At 35.5% G+C, this 16,323-nt stretch overlaps 1 protein-coding gene across 3 annotated transcripts in view; it reads left to right on the plus strand.

Moving 5' to 3' along the window:
* Window positions 1-13,655, plus strand: part of RIF1 (replication timing regulatory factor 1) — a 60,308-nt gene extending 46,653 nt beyond the window's left edge. For 2 of the 3 annotated variants that reach the window (XM_023515033.1, XM_023515034.1), the window contains exons 27-36: window positions 360-511; window positions 827-907; window positions 986-1,040; window positions 1,369-4,581; window positions 6,653-6,799; window positions 7,123-7,200; window positions 7,289-7,404; window positions 9,282-9,435; window positions 12,621-12,729; window positions 13,125-13,655. In XM_023515033.1, coding sequence (XP_023370801.1) covers window positions 360-511; window positions 827-907; window positions 986-1,040; window positions 1,369-4,581; window positions 6,653-6,799; window positions 7,123-7,200; window positions 7,289-7,404; window positions 9,282-9,435; window positions 12,621-12,729; window positions 13,125-13,339 — 4,320 coding nt within the window. In that variant the 3' untranslated portion in view covers window positions 13,340-13,655. The remainder of the gene's footprint in view (window positions 1-359; window positions 512-826; window positions 908-985; window positions 1,041-1,368; window positions 4,582-6,652; window positions 6,800-7,122; window positions 7,201-7,288; window positions 7,405-9,281; window positions 9,436-12,620; window positions 12,730-13,124) is intronic. The other variant, XM_023515035.1, reaches the window with a different exon arrangement.
* The last annotated feature ends 2,668 nt before the right edge of the window (window positions 13,656-16,323 follow it).

Genomic DNA, 16,323 nt, shown 5'->3' on the forward strand with positions numbered 1-16,323 from the left:
CCACCTTAGGTGTATGTGGCTGGTGCCTTAGCCGCTTGAGCCACAGGCACCAAGCCATATTTTTTTGTTTTAATTTTTATTTTTAAGAGACCAGTCTTATTATTGTTTAGACGGTCTCAAACTCCTGTGCTTGGGCAGTCTAACCACTTTGGCTTCCCAGTGCTGAGATTTATAGGTATGAGCCACTGCACCTGGTTTTATACTAATTTGTTAATGGTCACGAATGTTATATGGGCTTGAACTTCAAACTTTTCCAATCGTTATTGAAAAACTATATCAGTATTAGCAAACAGATTGATGGAAATGTTGGAAAATAATTTGGAAGCTAAAATGTACATTTACCTTTTTTTAATCTTTAGCCGAAAGTTGAATCTTCATCTCTAAAAGTAAAGAGTGAAACACTTTTAGAAGAAGAAAAGTCTACTGACTTCGTGTTTATACCTCCAGAAGGAAAAGATATGAAGGAAAAAATACTAACTGAACATCAAAAAGAAGTGCTCAAAACAAAGAGGTTTGTAGGCATTTTATAACTGTTTAGAACTAAGACACTGTGTATGCCAAATTTTAATGTCAAAACATATACACTGTATATACGTAAAATTTCTTAATGTATAATACTACCTACCTATAGATACAAGGTAATGTACCAAATGTTTATTACAAATTGAATTGCTTTACTGAAGCAGTAGATTGGGAGATTGCTTATTTCATGGAATGTCTGGAAAGTATACAAAAAGACCGCTTAGTGGTAGAATTCTAAGTTTTCATTTATAACTGGAGTATAGCATCAGAGTTTTGGAGTTAATTTAAGTAAAATCTTTTTCAGGTGTGATATTCCTACCATGTATAATAATTTGGATATTTCACAAGATACCTTATTTTCTCAGTACAGTCAGGAAGAGTCTATGTAAGTATGGAAGCTGTCAAACTTTTATTTCTGTAATTATAAAATCAACATTTTAATTCATATAATTATTTATTTCAGGGAAACTCCTACTTTAAGCAGAAAACAAAAGGAGGATTCCAAAATGATGTTTGAGGTATATTTGGTATTTCATATTTTGGGATTATTAGAATCATCTGGCCATTAAAGAGTCTCCTAAACTGCTATGAGATTGTCTGTAAGCCTTTTTTTAATTGGTTCTAAGATTTATTCTATAAGCTCTTTACTCCCTAGGTACAAATAGAGTTATAGCTGGTATGTGTATTTAAAATAAATGTATTTGGCATTTATTGAGTATAATTAGGAATGCAGATTAATAGGCATCTGCCACTACCTATGGAATGTTTATTGGAATCTACACAAAATTTTCCCAGAAAGTCAGTCTTGTTTGCTGGTTAATCTTTATATGTACTTTTTCTGTGCAGGAGGAACAAATGGAGAGTGATAATGTCATTCCCCAAGATGTCACGGAAAACTGTGGTATGGGTGAACATCTTGAAAAGACTTCAAATAATGAGTGTGGTTCTGTTGGCAAAACCAGTCCAGAAAAGCTAAGTGCTAAAAAAAATGATTCTAGAAAAAAAGCTTTAATTCCATCAAAGAAAACTTCAACCGAATGTACATCTAGTACAGAAAATTCTTTTGTCAGCAGTAGCTCAGTTGCTAATGCCACTATTTCTGGAACTTCCCCACACCCTCGGAGGCAAACTTTTATTACGTTGGAGAAGTTTGATGGTTCAGAAAATAGACCTTTTAGCCCATCCCCCTTGAATGACATGTCATCAACTATTACAGTGAAAAATAACCAAGAAAACATGATTAAAACAGATATTCCACGAAAAGCAAAGCGAAGAGAAATGACTCTTTCAAAATCTGATTCTGAAAAAGCATCGACTGCAACTAAGAGATCAGGCCGGAGAGTGGGTAAAGCTGAACAAGCAGGGAATAAAAGGTATAAGCCCATAATGAGATCTGAACAGGACAAAAATACTCAGGAATCTATTGAAGGCATAGTAATCTTAGAAAATAACCCACCCTGTTTGGTTAATCAAACAGAACATACATCAGATAATCAGGTTCATCTTTCTCAATCTGCAGTAGAGTACGAAGATACCAAGCTTAAATCAACAGTTGAAAATGCTATCACGTTGGAAAACAATACTGTAGAAGAGAAAAATGTAGAAATTAATTTGGAATCCAAAGAAAATACACCCCCAGTAGTAATACCATCAGACCAAATGGTAAATGAGGATAGTCAGAGTAGCATAACTCCAAACCAAAAAACCCTTAGGCGATCTTCAAGGCGACGTTCAGAAATATCAGAATCTACCGCTGATAGTCAAGATAAGGAAAACAATCATCAAAAAAGGGAAAGACGTAAGGAAGAAGAAAAACCTTTTCAGAAGAGTCCATTGCATACAAAAGAAGATGTACTGCCTAAGCAAAAACTGATTTGTGAACAAATTGTACAGGAAAATTTAATTGAGAAAGGAAATAATTTACATGAGAAGACTTTAGGGGAAACTAGTGCTAATGCAGAAATTGACCAAAATAAAGGCAAGCCAGACCCTGAGAATATTAAGTCAGAGGGAGATGGTGTCCAGGACATTGCACATAAGTCCTCTGAGAAACCAGTAAGGGGCCGAACACGGTATCAAACAAGAAGAGCATCTCAGGGTTTTCTTTCCAGCATTGAAAACTCAGAATCTGATAGTTCTGAGGCAAAAGAAGAAGGTTCTAGAAAGAAGAGATCTGGAAAATGGAAGAGTAAAAGCAATGACAGTGTTGATGTTGAAGATCAAGAGGAGAAAATGGTAAAACTGGACTGTATAAAAGCTGAAAATCAGACACATGATTGTAAAGCAAGTTCTGAAGTAGACATTAAGTCTCAGGTTTGTGAAAAAAAAGATGAAAGTAGTACTGCAACACTTGAGGATTCTATATCTTCAGATTTACAAGTTTCTGATGATGGAGCAAATATACATGAGAGAGAAAGTAAAACTAGCAAATGTGAAGAATACTGTTTTTCAAGTCCACCCCTGCCAGAATCAAATCTAAGGACTAGAAATGCCAATAAGAGATTACATAAGCGAGACTGTGTTGATAACAATAGTGTAGGAGAATCCTCAAAAATACAGACATCAGACATGTCTTTGCTTCATGAAAAAACTCCACAAACCCTTGAATGTCAGCATAAGAGAAGTAGAAGGGTGAGGAGATCTAAAGGTTGTGATTGCTGTGGGGAAAAATTACAACTTCAAGAGAAGTCATTAGTTGGGTTAAAGAACACAGAAAATTATGATGTGAAGATTAGTGAAACAGCAAAGATAGATGTACAGGCACCAGTAACTGTATCAGAAACTTCAAAAGCTAATGTATATTCTGAAGTAAAATTTTTAGATGAGCACCACAGTGTGAATTTTCATTTGGGTCTCAAGGAGGATAATGATACTATTAATAATTCATTAATTGAATCTGAAACTGAAATGAAAGAAAATACTACTAAAGAAACTCTTCCTTCCAAGATGATAAATTTTAAAGAGGAAATTTGTGATAGGGATTCTAGTGAAGTGATGCCTCTTAAAAGCCAAGAGCCACCTAATAAAAAATTTATAGCAGTTGGCCCTTGTTTAGGTGATTCCAAAGATACCTCACAGGAATGTTCTTTAGAGACTAAAGAAGAAAAATCAGAAATTACCCTGAAAAGGGATTTAAGCCTTCAGAGTGTTGTTAATGTTGGAAAAAATGCATGTGAAATAACAGAATCCCATCTAGAGGAAGTAGAAACCATGCAATTCAGTGTACAAATTGATAAATCTGAAGCTATCATCTCTGAACAGCAGAGCGCCAAAACTGGTATTTCTGAACCAGCAGCAACAGAGGAAAACAGTGGAAGAAGTGGTGAATTTGAAGCAGACATATCTAAAGAACTGAATGCCAATGAAGTGGCAACTGAGAAATTTAATTCTGATAATACTATACCTATAGCAGTGAATACTCAGACTGAGATACCAGAACAAACACCAGTTGGAGAACTAGATGGAGCAAGTGATATATCTGATGAAGGTTCATTTGAAGAAATGAATGTTGAAATGGAAAATTATGAACAAACAGTGATTGATGAGGTGAATACTGAACCTGACCACCTCAGTGAAAGAGAAGATGAGGATGTATCCATCAAAACCTGTAGATCTGAGGAAACTCAGAGAAAAAGACTGAATGTAGAAATGGACAACTTTGTTTCTGACACACTTGAAATGAGCACTAAAGAAGAAAAGGTTGACTGTAATAAAATTGAAACAGATACTGAACTTAATACAGCTAAAGAAATAAAAGCAGATGACAATCAAATGGTAGTGGGAAATGATATTTTACAGGAAGTTTGCCCTTCAGAGAGATTGGAGGAGCCATCGAAATCTCTGACATCTGAAACGGGTATCTCTGAACTGGTAATAGAAGATAATGCATCTCCTCAAAAATTAAGGGAACTTGATCCTTTGCTTGCATCAGCAAATGACAGTCCTAGTGGCATGCAGACACGCTGTGTCTGGTCGCCTTTGGCTTCTCCATCCACCAGCATTTTAAAGCGAGGACTAAAAAGGCCCCAGGAGGAAGAGATCTCATCACCTATTAACAAGGTAGGGAAAACGAAGCTGAATGCATTGTTCACCTTTGGTAAGATTGGTAAGTCTCTTAACATCTTTTCTGCTCCTCATACCATTGTATCATATGAGGAACAGATTTAGGAGCTCAGGTAACACTGATTGCCATTAATAAAGCAAGTTTAGCACTTACTGTGTGCTGGGACATCAAGCTATTTTACCTAGGTGTTTATATGAACTATTTCTTTTCCAGACCATGTAGGTAATTTTTTTTTTTTTTGAGACACAGTCTCACTTTGTCACCCTTGGTAGAATGCTGCGGTATCATAGCTCACAGCAACCTCAAACTCTTGGGCTTAAGTAATTCTCTTGCCTCAGACTCACAAGTAGCTGGGGCTATATGCGCCCACCACAATGTGCAGCTATTTTTAGAGAGGGGTCTCGCTCTTGCTTAGGCTAGTCTCGAACTCCTGTGGTCAGGCATTCCACCCGCCTTGGCCTCCCAGAGTGCTAGGATTACAGGCATGAGCCACAAGACCATGCCTAATTTAACAGATTTTTTTTTTTTTTTTTGCAGTTTCTGGCCGGGGCTGGGTTTGAACCTGCCACTTCGAGCATTTGGGGCCAGTGCCCTACTCCTTTGAGCCACAGGCGCTGCCCCAACCATATCTAATTTGAAGGGGAAAAATCTTGTTAAGCTATACTTTAATCAGTTTGTGGATGTGATTTTTAATTATATCCCATCTTCTGAGCTAAAGTGTAGCCCCTTTAGTTTAGAAAAAAACATGGATTATCTATATATCTGCTTTGGCTTTTGGCCCTATACCTTGCTTATAATTTGTTGGATGAATAAATAAAAAAGTTTTAAAAGGAGAAGTAACATGTGCTGCACAGCTTGGCTTTGTCTGTTGTGAAAAAGTGTGATGTTAACATTTCTTAGTTTTGAAGTTGAACCTGCACTTTAGCATAGAATACGTGTTATAAATGCTCTTATGTATAAACATGACATCTTGCCTTTTGTATTCAGCAAGCACATTTTGAAAACTTACCTTCTTAATCCCTGTTTGGTACTCTTAGGACTTTTCAACTTTCCAAGATAACTGAGAATTCTTCTGAGAGTTCAGAGGTTATCAATTTAGGAAGACCTAACAACTCATGAGCTTTTGTTTTCTATTGTATACAGGTTATTCTTAGTTTTTGAGGTTTTTTTGTTTGTTTAAGAATCTTAAGTTTAATAAACCATAAAAATCCTTCAAAAGTTTGTGAAGGTAGAGTGCATTAGGATTGATGACTTTTGGGGAGTTTTTGGTAATTTGTTTCTTGGTGGTTTTGGCTCTGAAATTTTTCTAACAAATTTTTCTGTGTGCTTTAGATTGTTAATAGAAGTTAACTAGTTGCTTTTTGATTGATAGTGGTTCATGCTTAATATTTATTTAGGACTATAGTTTTCTGTAGCAGGTATGTATAGAAACTGCCCGCTCTTAGAAATCAAGATGAGAAGATACATAAAAACATACTAATGGAATAAAGTGCTCTATTGTGTGTTTATATTAAATAGCTGAATGAGCAACTACCTGTAGGTATTTAGAAAAGACCAGAATTACTTCAAGTTGCACCTAAGAGAAACAAAAATTGTACCCCATTTCTGAGTCTGGTACCTTCAAAGAGTTTAGAATAGAGCTTAGTCAGATATACCAGAGGACAGTTACTTGTTTTTACTTCTTCATATTGTTCCTTGAGATCTTTTTAGTAGTTAATCCTATAAGTAGTTAATACCTAATCCCATAAGGTTATTAGAGTGAGGTTATACAATTTTAACTGCCACGTGCAATTTCGTTGAATTCCTACTACTGTGTGTTTCACAGTCTTTGGTGTTCTATTATGCAGAGGCAGTTTAAGATCTAGATAATTAGGATGAACTGGTATTGAGTAATACCTGTGAAAGCAGTCCTGGGACTTGGCTTCCAACAAAATTTAGCTAGAAACTAAATGTTCTATATTTAGTAATGTCCATGTTCTTTTTTTAGTAACCTTATAATGAGAATTTATAGTTTCAATTTTTTTAGACTTTAATTTTCTTAAATAAAAGCCTGACCTATGCTTTCAGGTTCGCCGTGTCTCCTTTGCAGACCCGATATACCAAGCAGGATTGGCAGATGACATTGATAGGCGATGCTCTGTTGTTAGGTCTCATTCTTCAAATAGTTCCCCCGTAGTAAAAAGTGCTAAAACTTCTCCTACTGCACAATCTAAGGTAAGCTATTGGCTTTAAAATATACATAGATGTATACAGACACAGAATGGCATGTTCATGATTTGTCTTAAAAAGAACTACTTGAGAAGCAAATTCTGTGATTGGGATATATTCTTTTATAAGAACATAGTAAGCAGATATAAAGAGAAAAAGTGGGTAGAGTCAATAAAGATCCAGCAAGTAATTGGTTAGGTAGTGGATCAGTCTTATGTTTTCTGAAATTTTAAAGAATTATTGAGTTTTAGATTGTGAAAATAAAATTGTTCAATTATAGTTACCTAGGGTTCTGAGTTTTTTTTTTCTCTCTCCTTTCTTCTGTCTAGCATAATACCACTTCAATCAAAGGATTTCTGTCCCCAGGATCACGTAGCCCTAAATTTAAGAGCTCAAAGAAGTGTTTAGTAAGAAGTGCTTTAGTTTTCATGTAACTTTATATTTTCATGTTCAGTCAGGTAACCTCTATTTAATGGCTTTTGAAATTTGTTCAAGATTGCAGAAATGGCCAAAGAATCCATGCCATGTCCAATGGAAAGTGTTTACCCAGCTTTGGTGAACTGTGTGGCACCAGTTGACATAATTTTACCTCAGATTACATCAAATATGTGGTGAGTGGTTATAGTTGAGGTACCCTACTCTGACATAACTTTTTTAGAAGTAAAAATGTAGGCTTGGCGCCTGTGGCTCAAGCGGCTAAGGCGCCAGCCACATACACCTAAGGTGGCGGGTTCGAATCCCCAGCCTGGGCCTGCCAAACAACAATGATGGCTGCAACCAAAAAATGGCCAGGCGTTGTGGCAGGCGCCTGTAGTCCCAGCTACTTGGGAGGCTGAGGCAGGAGACTCGTTTGAGCCCAGGAGTTGGAGGTTGCTGTGAGCTGTGATGCCATGGCACTCTACCCAGGGGGATAGCTTGAGGCTCCGTCTAAAAAAAAAAAAAAAGAAGTAAAAATGTAGCTAGGAAGGTGGGCCAGAGATAATAAATATTTCCTGTGTTGCCCTAATATAATAAATATGTGATTAACATTTCAGGTGTTGTGTTGAACTCTTTACATTTATTATCTTGTTTAGTCCTAGTGTAAACACTGAGGAATCTGAGTATCATTTCCACTTTATGTGAAGATTACCACCAAAATCACACAGCTAATGTGAGCATGTATAGGAAGAAAGAGGTTCACATACATAAAACTTGTTCATGAGCTCTTTTATGTTTATTTTATTTTTAATTAAAAGTTTATTTCCAGCTCGGCACCTGTGGCTCAAGTGGCTAAGGCGCCAGCCACATACACCTAAGGTGACACGTTCGAATCCAGCCCGGGCCCGCCAAACAACAATGAAGGCTGCAACCAAAAAAAATAGCCAGGTGTTGTGGTGGGCACCTGTGGGAAGCGGAGGCAGGAGACTCTCTTGAGTCCAGGAGTTGGAGGTTACTGTGAGCTGTGATGCCACGGGACTCTACCCAGGGGGACAGCTTGAGGCTCTGTCTCAAAAAAAAAAGTTTATTTCCTTGATTTGAGTCTTGGAAACTTAAATGCTTGTGTCTAGGCTATTCTAGCTATTTTAGATTACTGTATCTTGATAAAATAATGCTTCAAGTAGCTTGTGATGCCTTGAGGTACTTCATCTTTAATTGTATTACCAGGCGCCCTATCACAGCGTAATGGCCAAAGATGAAGTGTTCTAAAACTTCTTCAAAGAATGTAATGATTCAGTAATGCAGTATGTTAGGCGTACCAAGTCCTTTTCTCTTTCTCTTTATCTTCCTCTTTCCTTTGGCCACAGGGTCCTCCCTGTTACCTAGGCTTAGAGTACAATGTGGCACAGTCATAGCTCATTGTAACCTCAAACAATCCTCCAGCCTCAATCTCCTGAGCAGCTAGGAATGCAGGCGTGTGCCACCATGCCTGGGTAATTTTTTTTTTTTTTAATAGAATATTCTCACATTGTTACCCAGGCTGGTCTCAAACTACTGGCCTCAAGGCATATTCCCACTTCAGACTCCTACTAAAGTGCTGGGATTACAGGTGCGAGCAAATTATGCACAGCCCTGAGTCCACTTCTGATTATAGCAACTGGGGAGGGGGAAAATGAAAAGTCTAGGTTAGGTTAGGAGAGGTTAAAGAAAAAAAAATCCGAGCGAGGAGCCTGAGCTATGATCCACCATTTAGGAAACTGTTATGTATGCTCAAGGAAAGCTGCGAATCTGTGTATGAAAGAGAATAACATATGTAAAGTATGAGGTATACTATATAGTCTTAGATTGTTTCCAGTGCTATTGCTTATGCCAAACATGTATTTTAGATTCAGATTTTAAGAGAGATATATATATACACACACACACATACCTATTCTCACTGTGGCGCTAGGTGGGCCTGTGTAAACAAACTTATCATAGAATTTAAGGGGCAATACAATGAGATAAGCTCTTGGAAATGGCATATAAATAAAACCATGATTTTTTTTTTTCCTTTTTATTTTTTGTTCAGGGCAAGAGGCCTGGGACAACTCATTAGAGCCAAGAATATAAAAACAATTGGTGATTTGAGTACTCTTACAGCATCGGAAATAAAAACTCTTCCTATTCGTTCTCCAAAAGTGTCCAATGTAAAAAGAGCTCTCAGAGTTTATCACGAGCAGCAGGTAAAAACTTGGATATTACTTAAATGACATAGGATATCACTTAAATGACATACTTAAATACACAAGTTAAACTGTTCTTGTTTAAAAGCCCATTTTATTATTCCTTCCCCCTAGTCAAGAGTAACTTAAAAGATGACTTTATAATGAAACAGAATTTGCTATTTAGTATTGTACTGTTTTTATGTAGTACACCTCAGATTTGTTTTTAATGTCTTTTATTTTTTTAATTTGTTCTACCGCCTTTTCTTGTTCATTTCCATTTGGTAATTAATGCCATGGTTACTAAAACCTAGATATTTATATACATTCAGATTGTCAGGTCACAGTATTTTAATTTTTATATCTTGCACGTTTGTGACTTCTTTTTCTTACTGGTTCTTCCTCTCTACATTTTATATGTTGAGTATTTTTGGTGATCAAGTTTTTGAGATTCTGATCAAAACTAAGCATCTTTCCCATAAAAATATGTATAGAAGATACCGCACATAATTTCTAAAGGATTCACAGACTCCTAAAATTCGTTTAGAAATCCTCTATTCATTGACACTGCAAGTTGAGTATTCCTTATCCAAAATGCTTAGGACCAGAGATGTTAGGGCTAATCGCAGTAGCTCACACCTGTAATCCTAGCACTTGGGAGGCCAAAGTGAGTGGATTATCTGAGCTCTCTGGTTCAAGACCAGCCTGAGCCAGAGCGAGACCTCATCTCTAACAAATAGCCGGGTGTTGTGGCCGGTGCCTGTAGTCCTAGCTCTACTCGAGAGGCTCAGGCAAGAGAATGGCTTGAGCCCAAGAGGTGGAAGTTGTTGTGAGCTATGATGCTACAGCACTCTACCAAGGGCAACAAAGTAAGATTCTGTCTCAAAATAAGGGAAATGTTTTAGATTTCAGATTTTTTTTTATTTTGAAATATTTGCATTGTACAGTTAATGTATGGGTTGAGCACACTAACCTGAAAATTCAAAATACTCCAATGAATGTTTCCTTTGGGCATCATGTTAAAAAAAAAAGCTCAAAAATTTTAAATTTTTTATTTTGAATTTTTGAATGTGGTATATTCAACCTATATTAGAAGTCATGAGTAAATGAAAAATAGAGTATGTTACGGGTGAAAAACAGTGTTCTCTAGTGGAATTTTGTCAATCTGGGTTTTGGCACCTATTGAAGACATCTTCTATACCTGTGAAGTCCATGATTTTTTTTTTTTTTTTTTTTTTTTTTGAGACAGAACCTCAAGCTCTTGCCCTGGGTAGAGTGCCGTGGCATCACAGCTCACAGCAACCTCCAACTCCTGGGCTTAAGCTATTCTCCTGCCTCCACCTCCCAAGTAGCTAGAACTACAGGCGCCCACCACAACGCCCAGCTATTTTTTGGTTGCAGCTGTCATTATTGTTTGGCGGGCCCCGGCTGGATTCGAACCCACTAGCTCAGGTGTATGTGGCTGGCACCTTAGCTGCTTGAGCCACAGGCACCAAGCCAGAAGTCCATGATTTTTTATTATTTGTGGTCTTCAAAAAATATTTGTTAACTAGTAAGTTTATAAACCAAAAACTATGATAGTAATTTTCAATCATATAGATGAAGAATTTCTAAATTTCCATGAGCCCTGGGAATGTCTCTGAAAATTCTTTATGTATGTTTTTAACAGCTTTATTAAGATACAATTCACATATTATAAAATTAACTCATCCTTAAATGTATATGACTTTAAAATGGTCTTTGGTGTATTCACACAGTTACACAATCATCCCCATCATCTAGTTTGGGAACTTTTTTTTAATCACTCAAACATTGACCCCATTAGTTATCACTCCTCATTTTTACCCCTGAGCCATAGGCAGCCACTAATTTATATTCTGTGTGGATTTGCTAATTGTGGACATTTGATAAAAGTAGGGCCATACAACAGGGATCTTTGATAGCAGGTTTATTTCACTTAGCATAATGTTTCCAAGGTTTATCCATGTTGTTGCATGCTAGAATTGCTTTTTTAAGAAAAAACATTTGTGGGTGGTACCTGTAGGTTCAGTGGGCAGGGCGCCAGCCCCGTATACTAAGGGCAGCGGGTTCACACACGGCCCCAGCTGAACTGCAACAAAAAAATAGCTGGGCGTTGTGGCTGGCGCCTGTAGTCCCAGCTGCTCAAGAGGCTGAGGCAGGAGAATTGCCTAAGCCCAGGAGTTGGAGGTTGCTATGAGCAGTGTGACACCACGGCACTCTACTGAGGATGATAAAATGAGACTGTCTCCACAAAAAAATAAATAAAAGAAAAAAATATATTTGCTACGTGGATATGCTACATTTTGTTTGTCCACTTGTCAGCTAGCAGATGTTTCACTTTTTTTCAACTTTTACCATTATAAATAATGGTGCTATTGGCTTGGCACCAATAGCTCAGCGGCTAGGGCTCCATCCACCTACACTGGGGCTGGCAGGTTCAAACATAGCCTGGTCCTGCCCAACAACAATGACAGCTACAGTAAGAAATAAGAAAATAGCTGGGGATTGTGGCAGGCACCTGTGGTCCCAGCTACTTGGGAGGCTGAGGCAAAAGAATCGCTTAAGTCCAAGAGTTTGTGGTTACTGTGAATGTGATGCCATAGCACTCTACTGAGGACAACATAATGAGACTTTATCTCTAAAAAAAAAATGGTACTATAAAAATTCATATATAAGTTTTTGTGTGGACACATGTTTTATTTTCTTTTGGATATATACCTAGAAGTGAAATTGCTAAATAGTAACTCTTAACTTTCTGAATGTAATCGTGTTTTCTCGGTCACTGGTCCATAGGCTTTAGGAACTTCTATGAAAATTGTACTATTTTTAAAAGAAATGCATATACTATTTAAACTTGGAAATCTCTGCTGTCAATTTCTTTTTCTCCACGTTGTTGAACTTGGCAAGTACAATGTAATTTTCTCAGTTAACCTGTTTTTTTTCTGGGAAAGCCATTGTGGCATATTGTAAATTTTCAACTCTCTTTGAGGAAGTAATTTGTAATGCTTTGTATAGTTTGGTAGAACATAATTTCTTAGCGTTATTAAGAAATTAATTAAAGTGGTGGAACACATTTTGTATACCATGTCTATGCTGTCATTTTTATTAAGTAAATTTTAATTTGTTGGTTTTAAGCTTTACTTATTTATTCTTTTTTTTTTTACTGTTTCGAATGTATAATCAAGGTGAAAACTCGTGGACTAGAAGAGATTCCAGTTTTTGATATTTCTGAAAAAACAATAAATGGAATAGAAAATAAATCTCTATTTCCTGATGAAGAAAGACTTGCCTCAGGTATATTTTAGCAAAGGGGGATAGCTACTTCCTTGAAGAAATATTAATTTGTTAGGCTTTTAACTTAATTTGGTCTTTCTTTATTAATATGACAGAATTTCTTTGATGTCAAGTATGAAAAAATAACTGATTTCCTTCAATGTCTACTTGCTTTTCTCTTATTGTCTGCTTATAGTCCATAAAGGTCTCAAATAAGGATAGTTCTTTAATGCACAGAATAATAAGCTGTAATAGATTTTTCTGTCTCCTCGTTTCCTTGACGAACAGGGAGACCTGAGCCATCTCTCTCAATCTGAAACTTAAGCACTTAAACTTTTTATTAAGTTAGAAGATGACCTAACAATTTAATTTTTTTCTAGTACAGATATAATTGTGTTTTTTTTTTCTTCTTTTAGATTTGATTGATCCTGTTAATTTAGAAACCCCATTATCTAAAAATCTTTTGGCACAGATCAGCGCTCTTGCCCTTCAGCTGGATTCAGAAGATCTCCATAATTACTCAGGAAGCCAGCTGTTTGAAATGCATGAGAAGCTAGGTAGCATGGCAAACTCTATAATAAAAAATCTGCAGTCACGTTGGAGGTCACCAGCCCATGAAAATTCCAGTTAGTATTTTCAGAGAAAATTGGAAGTTTTTTTTCTAAACATCACTGGATTTCTCCATTGATAAAACAAGTTCTGAAATACAGCACAATTTCAAAGAGACTATTTATAAAGTTGATAGCATTTCAGACACTGAAAAATAGTCACTTATTATGTAAGTTCAATTTTGTAAGTTCAGTATGTAAGATTCCCCCCCACCCCACCTGTATAATGTATTTTCTTGGCTGCTGTGCGTAGTTTTTCAAGAAATTTAATTATCTTACTGAGATGTGAAAGCAAAAACTAGAAACAAAACCATACATTTTATTTTACACTTCGTTAAATCACACATAACGCTGGTGAAATATGTAATATAAAGTAAGTAAAATTTTTATTTGAAATTTTTGCTGAACTGATAAAGGTATTTATATTTGATTTTTAAAAATTCATATTTGTTGTGCCTGAGCCTTAGGAAATTTTTCTTGATGAAGCACCTGAAACATGCAAAAGAATTGAAACTTTCCCCACAGATGTCAACTTTGGACAGCCTTTGAGAAAAATGCCAAAAGTTTTAACTTCTGGGGGGTTAAAGTGTTAGTGCAGATTTACAAAGAATCCATTCGTTTGCATTAGCAAATATTTGTGCAACAGCATTTGCCTGTGAAAATTATTCTTAGGAGACAAAGTATTCATTTTTGATGCATGACTGTACATTATGTATAGATGACCATGTTTTTAATTTATAAATTTTAATCTTGATTAATAGCATGAATTTTCTGCAGCTTTTTGTGAATAGCTTAGCTTTGTTTAATCAAAACACTTGGTGTATATTAAACATAGATAATATGGACAGTAGAAGCATTTTATGAGCTTGCTGCAGATGTTTGTAGAATTCTATATCTACAAATGAAACAACAAATAGTTTTGTACTTAATAGTCTTAGTTAAAACAGGAGTTTATTTTCTAAAAGTATGCAGAATGAGTAAAATTATAGAAATGAGAAAATGTTAAACAACTACTTTGCTGTTTATACCCTTACCTTTTCTCTTTTGGTTTAGAAGAGGGTGTCAGCCACTAGAAAGTGTGCCTCATTGCATATCTTCTTAATGGAATATTAGTTTGAATATTTCATGAGAGTTGGACAGTAAGAAATCTATAAAGTTTATCTGCTTTTTTTCACCTACATCTGAAAGCAAATTTGGAAGAAATTTGAAGCTGTTCTTTTTAATATGTATATGTTTTGTTTAAAAAAAATAGGGTGTATGTAATTAAAATATTTGTAAATTTTACCAGCTAGTATTAGTGCTTGACTTCCCACATTTGTTTCTTTTTTTTACTGAGAATATATTGCTCTTGTTTTGCAAATAGAATGAGTGAATGCTTCTCTCAGTTTTCACTTTATTCAAAACCTGATTCCTATTTAGAAAGGCACATCATTCTCTAGCAAGTCATAGAAAGTTTAATTGTTGTGCCTAGTTACCACCTATATTCAGCAGGAGCATTAGTGTCCTTTTCATAATCATAAGACAAAATGTTAGTGTCTTTTTCATAATCATAAATCCACCACCACTACAAATTTTTTTTGAGTCTTAATTATGATATTCATATACATATACCAAGATAGCTTTATAAAGCAATTCTGGGATCACTGAACTAAGGATTGTAGCTTGAAGAAATAACTAATGAAAAAAATTGTTGATTTTTTAGAATTATAATTGTAGTTTACATTGTTCATTTATATCTCAAATTATATTTAATAGTGTAAAGGCACATAAGTTTTTAGAGAACAGGTGTGAATAAGAAGGGTTATGTGTGTGTGTTTGAGGACAAGTAAGGGGGTACTTTAGAGTTAAAATTAGCTTGTTTCATGACTACATGCCTTAACATTTGTGTGAACTAAACTTATTTGCTGATTGAAGGATGTTCTTGTAAAAACTGAACAGTACAGCAGAAAATAGGACCAAAATGATTGTTTACGTAAACCACTGAATTTGATATAAGCACAGATATTAATTTAAAAAAAATTATAGTTCAGCAAGGGTTATTTAAATATTATATTTGAAGTATAGACCAGCTTGCTGAAACTTCATTGTTGCTATGGCTGTATAAGCATATATTTGAGGTATCATATTTTTAATATTCTTACCTTAAAATTTTCTCAGTTTTCTCCCTGAATAGTTCCTAAATAGCAAAACATTAATATTCCTTGATCAGTTCCATTGTGTTCTCTATTAAAATGGAGCCTGTTTTTTCAAATCTTTTTTTAATGATTAATAAAACAAATGGCAAATATATCTAAGAACACTCCCATGGTTTCTTAATTATTTATGCATTTTAAAAGCTCTAGTGGCATGTAGGATAAGTACAACTTCTTATAACTATGAAATCTATTCGGGGTTTCATAATGGACTTAAATTTTCAATAGTATTTTAGTGAGCTGCTTATTAAAGGTGCTCTGCCATTTGAACAAGTTTGAAAGCCATTATTGAATGGTATAGACCCCTTTTCTAATTGTGAATAGCATAGGATAAGTCAAGTTAAATAATTCCGTTATATAATACAGTCAAAAAATGTGATTTAAATCAGAACATGAAAAGTATGATAGATTCTGACATTGCCCAGCTTGAAGATATACATACTTCTGTTACATACTTAATAAGCATCATAAAAATGTCAATAAGTGGCAAGAGCAAAGGGGGGAATGTAAATATAGAAGAGAAGTTTTATTTGGGTTTTTTTTTAAATAAAAGAATGCAAATTAATCTGGCATAGCTGAAATTTTAGAAAAAGTACAAATGAGCTAATATTTTCCTTTAATGCCATTTCTTCTAACTTTGACTTTAATTCAGTAAGAAATGCCTAGGTCTCATCTCATATTCTGCTGATGTCTGTGTACTGCACTTGTAGTAAGCAGGTAGTCCTAAGAAGCTTCAAGCTATGAATTAGCTTTTGATAACCCAAGCAGATTTAAGAACTTAGAATTACGGGCACAAATGATGAAAAAGGTAGATA

Source organism: Otolemur garnettii, unplaced genomic scaffold, assembly GCF_000181295.1.
Source record: "Otolemur garnettii isolate 467f Iridium unplaced genomic scaffold, OtoGar3 scaffold00064, whole genome shotgun sequence".
NCBI classification, from domain to species: Eukaryota; Metazoa; Chordata; class Mammalia; order Primates; family Galagidae; genus Otolemur; species Otolemur garnettii.